This window comes from Solea senegalensis, linkage group LG2 (genome assembly GCF_019176455.1).
Source record: "Solea senegalensis isolate Sse05_10M linkage group LG2, IFAPA_SoseM_1, whole genome shotgun sequence".
Taxonomy (NCBI): Eukaryota; Metazoa; Chordata; class Actinopteri; order Pleuronectiformes; family Soleidae; genus Solea; species Solea senegalensis.
In genome coordinates, this window is record NC_058022.1 from 25,497,105 (window position 1) to 25,503,921 (window position 6,817).

At 39.8% G+C, this 6,817-nt stretch overlaps 1 protein-coding gene across 1 annotated transcript; it reads right to left on the reverse strand.

The window, feature by feature from the left end:
• Positions 1-1,227: 1,227 nt before the first annotated feature.
• Positions 1,228-6,347, reverse strand: lig4 (ligase IV, DNA, ATP-dependent). Its single transcript, XM_044019954.1, has 3 exons — positions 6,234-6,347; positions 2,722-4,792; positions 1,228-2,183 (listed from the first exon to the last, which is right to left on the reverse strand). Exons 2-3 carry the CDS (start codon positions 4,782-4,784, stop codon positions 1,511-1,513), a joined length of 2,736 nt encoding a protein of 911 aa, XP_043875889.1. The 5' UTR covers positions 4,785-4,792; positions 6,234-6,347; the 3' UTR covers positions 1,228-1,510.
• Between the last annotated feature and the right edge of the window lie 470 nt (positions 6,348-6,817).

The window sequence follows — 6,817 nt, forward strand, 5'->3', positions numbered from 1 at the left end:
GGAGAAATGGCTTCTGATAACGTCAGTCAACATTTCACTGAGGTCTCAATAGTTTCAAACAGTAGTTTCAGCTCTACTACGTCCATTTTTATATACAGTCCATGGTCTATTGTGCATCAGAGACACAGTGTTTCACACACATACACAAAGCCACACAGGAATAAGCACTGGTTGAGTAGCTCTAATTAAAGCCTGTCAGTCAAACGCTCACTCTTCATCACCTGAAATAGTCCAGAGTGGGCTACAGTTAACACTTAACCCATGAGGAAGACATTAATTTCTCTCCAACCCTTCATGCTTTCATGATATTTTCCACACGGAGCAAAGCTTGGATCGGGCAGAAACAGCCACAAATGTCCAAAAATGTAATTTAGTTTAAGTGACACAAACAGACACCCAAACTCCCAACAGGGAAACTTTACATTATGTCAATGAGAGATATTATTCACACGATATGATTAGGAACAGGTACCTCATCACATACACTTTGAAATGTATTCATGCGGCATTTACGGACAACAATGCCCAAGGCGCCACAGGCAGCTACCTACACCCTTGAGGCGGCAGTGATGAAGGTTATAACATATCAATAAGTCCCAGGGCACAGCAGTGACATTTTTGAAGACGGGAAAACATGGCGACATCTCTGTTGAAAGGCCTTGCGCTCAACTGGTTTTGACGTCCCCCTGTGGTGTCCCTTGGTCTCTCTCTGCCAGCTCAGCGCTCGCTACACAGCTGAGCCAAAGGCCATCGTTTCACACAGACACTCCTTTCAACTTAAAAAAATTATTTGTAATTTTTCTATCAAATCAAAATGTATTTTTGAAGTTTGCATCTGATATGTAGTTAAACAAGCACACATCACAGTGCAAGGGTTGATTTTCATTGCACCAATATAATGTTTTAACCCCTGCATTTATATTCAAGTGGAAAAGTGTTCCAGTATGATCTAGGTAGTAAAATAATCATATTGCAATTATTTAAGACAGATATTGGGATTGCAATACAATTTCCATGAAGGACAACATTCAAATCATTCAGATTTGTCATGTTTATCAGCTCATGCCAACAAGCAAAACACTTACAAAGCAGGATTTTTAGATTTTACACTCTTATTGCAGATTTGATTATCAGCCCAATTCTTCTCTGCATAAAGTTTAGGCAGACAAAAATGTGAAAAATAAAAGCAAACGACAAATCACAAATCACAAAAACTCACACTGCCAATACTTTTACATCCACTTCCAACTTTAATTTAAAGTTTTGACACATTTGTTAAAAGCAAATTCCAGAAAACCATTATCACATATTGAGATCACAAAAAGCTAAAAGTGACTGATTTTGCATGAAAGCCCTGTAAAATAACACCCATGTACTTTGAAATCAAACCTCTTTATCAATTTATTTATTGATTAGCATTTATTAAAAACTTTAATTTAATTTGTAATCACTTAAAATGCAACATTGAAGGAGGCTTTTGCTAAAATGTCTTTTGTCAACATAACATTTGTCAAACCAGGTAACTGTCATCATTCATGAGATGCCCTGCTTTGATTGAGTCAGTCACCCACGAATCTCTTACAATCTTAAACTTTCTCCTAAAACGTCGTCTCAGAGTCCTCAGATCCACAAGTCTCGTTTCCTCTGTGACGATGACATGAGACACTCCTTCCTCCAGCTTCAGCACAACTGTGCCCCCGTGGTAGCGAAACTCCAGCGCCCTGATGTCCAAACAAGTGGCAGGTATGGCGGTGTCGGGGTCTCCTACATCAGCGCAGCTGTCCATGTAGGCCCTGAAGGGTCTGAACATGCTGGTGGGTAGGTTATCCCAGCCGTAACGCTGCTCCACCTGTCCTATATCCACGGCCGCCGGCGCATTGTCAGCGCCACGAATGCGGCCAAACAACTCCCGCAGCTGCTGCACGTCTGTGTCCACGAAGTAGCTGTCACCATAGGCGTCGTACTCCTTTCCAAAGTGCTCCTTGGTGGAGGGTGACATGTGGATCATGTGTCGTGGTTGCCATGGCACCACTTCCTTCTGGTCCAGACACTCCAGCAGCCACGAGGCCCAGACCATGTCATGTTGGTTGGCTAAAATCAGGTTCTTTACACGCATGTTCTCCACACCAGCAATCACACAGTAGGTGTCTCGTCCTGGGTTTTGAACCACGATTCCTCCACACCTGGTGATGACATCACTTATCAGTTATTTGATAGTTTCAGTGTTAATTTACAGCTGCTATAATTTCTTTAATGAATAATGAAACAGATGCATCAAATATTTCACAGCATACGCTAAAAACTCCACATGTTCTGTAGCTCTACAAATATGTGTGAGTGGATAGTTAATATATTCGCCATTTTATCCTAACATTAGATGCCGATAAATTAGATGCCGATAAATGAGTTTTACATTATAGTACACAGGAAATAATGATCCACCGCTGCCCAAACGTGTTCTTTTGCGAGTTCAGTATTTGAAAACTTTCATTACCTCAGTAAAACAATCTTACAAAACAAGATGTAGGAGATTAGTAATAACTATAATAAGATTAAGATTAAATACTGGAAGTATATTTATCATGTCATCTGAAATATGACTCTAATGTTGCTCTGAATCTGCTGGATGTGACAGTGTACAAAATTATAGAAGTTAATGCTCAAATGATATCTATATACTTATCCATCAACAACAACAAATTAACGATGACTTCATTGTACCTGGCCACCCCCTTCTCCAGCTCAGCTTTGGGATGATCGTCAGTACCGTTCAGGATGCAGAACTCCACATCTTCAAACATGTCCGTCTCCTTGGTAACCCCAGAGAGGTCCTGTGGCTTAAAGTGGTCGATGATCCCAACCACCTTCTTGGGTCTGGCAACCAGCTTGCGCTTCTTCTTCTGTGGTTCCTCGTCGGTGATGTGAAGGTGCCTGGAGGCGAGTTTCCCCGACGCCTTGCTGCGGAACTGATCCAGCTCTGCCAAAGTCATGCACTGGTGCCACTCCTTGTCGTCACGAATCTTCTCGATCCTGGGGAACCGCAGGGTGCAGTTTGTTTTGTACATGTCGCTTCCGACTATCTCTGCTGCCTTCACTTGGATGATGACAGAGTTGCAGGGCTCGATGTAGACTTCGGGTTTCTCTGTTCCACACAGGATGGATGTTGGTGGGTCGTTTTTTCTATACACTTTCCAATGCTTGGCTAACTTTAAACCAAGGTCATACAACTCCTTCATGGTGTAGCCGGAGCCAATGCGGCAGAACGAGTGGAAAACCGAAGGTTTCTCTCCAGGCTTTGGAGCTTCAGCAACGGCACCTAAGAAATGGGACATCATACCACCTCGTCTCCCTTTGCCCCAATAACCACCAACAATCAGCAGGTCAAGCTCATCCATCAAGCCATCAACATATTCTGGCTTTATTTTCAGCCATCCTTCCCCACGCTTATCAGGTTTGTAGATAGACAAAGGATCCTTCACCATGATGCCCTCTTCTCTGTCATCAATAGCATCATTGAGAGCGTTCACCACCTCCTGCATGGTCCTTGCGTCTGTCTTTGGCACCAGGTGTAACCTTCCCTTAACTGGGTTGAAAATCGTCTGAAGGGTCTCGTTGCGCTTTTTCAGTGTTTCCTTCCCAAGCTTCTGGTTGTTGACTAACAAGACATCAAACACACAGAAGCACGTCTGTAGCTCAGAGTCTTCCATCAGCCTCTTAATATCGAACTTGCTCCCTTTCTGCATGAAGTTATCTGTGGTTGGGTTGTACGCCATCATCTCACCGTCAAGGATGCAATTCACCACATGGCTTTTAAAAACATTATGGATATAAGGCGTGAGTGAGCCTTCTAGAGGGGATCCTCCAAACTGTTGTGTGTATTCAAAAGCATTTCGGCTAAAGTATTTGTACACATCCCCATCTTTGTGAAGCTGAATGCGCTCCCCATCCAGTTTGGTCTGGATGTAAAAAGGGCTGTTGCCCATCTGTTTCTCCACATTGCGAATGTTAGCCACAGCTGCCAACATGGGCTTAAAGGCAGAGAAAAGTCCAATGGAGACTTCGCTCAATGACACAGAAGGGTCATGGAGCTGCTGGCACACTTTGTTCAAGTCTGTGTTGACGTTGTAGAGCTCGGCAGCGTCCGGGTGGAAGACCTGGAGAACAGTTTCTTTGCTGACGCCAAGCTTCATGTCCTTCAGAATCATTCTGATGAGCCACTTTTGCTCAAGAGGTGAGCTCCGGGTGATGAGGTGAAGAAGACTTTTTTTCACAAGATCCTTCTGCTTACCAGCATTGTTGGCAGCCACTGAATCTAGGAAGTCATTGACTTCTTTGATGCTGAGGTTTCCTTGGCTGGTGAGCCGTTTCTTGAGGACAAAGTAGGCCATGCTAGCAAAGTCTCCAGCTTCTCCTTGGGATGTAGTTGGGGCTCTGTAGTTCGACAGTTTATTGGCCTCTGGACCATTCTTTGGTAGGCCTAATACATCGATGTAGAGTTTCGCTAACATACTCTCTTTGATGCCGTATGCCATTCGCTCTCGTTCAAATGAAGGAACTATGAGACGCATAGCTGGGTAGAAAGAGTCCGTTGTTTTGGCCTTGTCTTTGTGGAGGGCAGAATGAAACTTCCTCCACGAATCAATGAAATCCCTGAGGATCTTGGATTTTTCCGGACGCAGTTTAGACTTCTGGATCTTCTCTAGAACAGTACACAGGTGAAGAAATGGAACCTGTTCTGCAACAGATGGCTCTCCAGCAGCATCACTTCCAGAAGATCCCTCCATGGTGAAATCTGTTAGACATATCAACAAAGAAAATCAGTGGTGACTAAGGTGGCAACGGGGTGGAAAATTCCCAGTAAATTTCCAGAAACATTCCATGGGAATTTATGGGAATTAATAAGAATAAATAGGACATTTTGGATAATCAAAAGAAACGGTATCATATACAAATATAAACATTTAGTTTTGTCATAATTTTCTTTTAATATTTAGCTAACTATTTATGAATAGTTAACACCATAGATCAAATATTGACCTCATATCATCAAGGCAATATTCAATAGAATGATATTCAACTTTATTAGCATTAAATCTGATTGTTTTAACCAAAATTATGCTACAATATATTATTCACCAACTAGTTCCCAACCTTCATCTATTTTATTACCCATAAATGCATGTTAATTCCAATGGAAATAATCCAATTTTGAATTTTGCAACCCCAGTGGTGACTTATCAACTTACACCACAGTCAGGCTAAAGGTCCTCTCTTTCTAATAAATGAATCAATATTATGGAGTAGAAATAAGATATCATATAAGAGAGAACAAATATTTCTCTACTTTGATTTCCAGTATTTCTGTCATTCATAAAAAATATATATCTGTCCTTTGAGAAATACCTAGGAGTTGTACATTTCTGGTTAGAAAACAGAACGTATCACAATCTAAATAAAAAAAAATCTAAATCTAAAATCGAACAATATTTTGCATGAAAATATAATCTAATTTAACAAAAAACCTTCATCAAAAGAAAGTAATGTAACCTGCAGCCTCACAATTATCTAATTTACAGAGTGTATAATGTAATCAGATGATCAGTGAGCAATGAAAACAAGTGAAATTAGCAAGAAAAATAAATTAATCTCTGCTAATTTTGTTCTTGTTACACACATCTTGCATGTTATTATTATTATCGTTATTATTATTATTATTGTTATTATACATTATTCATTATATTATTATTATTATCATTATTATTTCAGGTGTATGTCTTACAACAACAAAATCAATCTGATTATTTAATCTGATTTAGGTATTTACATGCCTATTTCTTCCCTTTGCAGATAACTACAGTAAAATCTGAAACACTGTACAGTGTAGGTTTAATGTATTTACAATTACTGCTGTCAGAGAGAAAAGTAAACATCCGGTTACTTAAAAAAAAAAAGAAAGAAAGTATCCGCTGTCATTAGTGTGTTGCCCGGACATGTCAGTCGAAAAACCCAACACATTAATAGCTGATTTTATGTTCGTGATTACATGTTAATGTGAAATTCTCTCCAACAATTCATTTTATTTAACACAAGGAAACTTCAGTGAAGTACGCGTTTGCGGTTTAGCAAAAACAAAACGCGGAAATATGAGTTCAGTGGATCTTTAAACTCAATTTGAAGAAACATACAATCATTCGTTTGAATAGATAAATATTTTTAAAACATTTGGGTGTTACCTTTTCCTTACGTCCTTGAAACAAAGGTGAGAGACAAACTTGACTCCAAACTGTACACTACATGTTTACACATTACTACGCTTGTAATCACAATAGGTACGTCAACGGAAATTGTCCCTGTAGAAGCAAAAGCGGAACTTTTTTTTCCGCCCTATGTTGTTATGTGAAAACGTCTGTGTGTACGAAAATAAATCATAATTTATCGTGATTACTTTTAAGTTTTACATTCATTGAGTATTCTCATTGGCTCTCTTTCTCTGTTAATGTAGTGTATTTTTAGCTCAGTTATTAAAAAATTTAATAACTGCATATTTGACTTGTAAGCTCCTCACCATGTGAGGGCGCCAGTGAGACGATGCATGTTGTTTACCATCCTGTGCCTTGGTCTCCAGTGAGTCGGAATTTATCTGGTTGTACTGCTTGGTGCTTTATTATTGTAAAAAAATAACTGTCTGACATATTTGGTGTGATTGTACTTTAACATCACCAAGTTACACTGCTGTAAAGATGTTTGTGCTGGAAAACCTGGTGCAATGGAGTCATTTTAAAGATAAATCATGTTTTGCATTTATAAAATCCTCTTT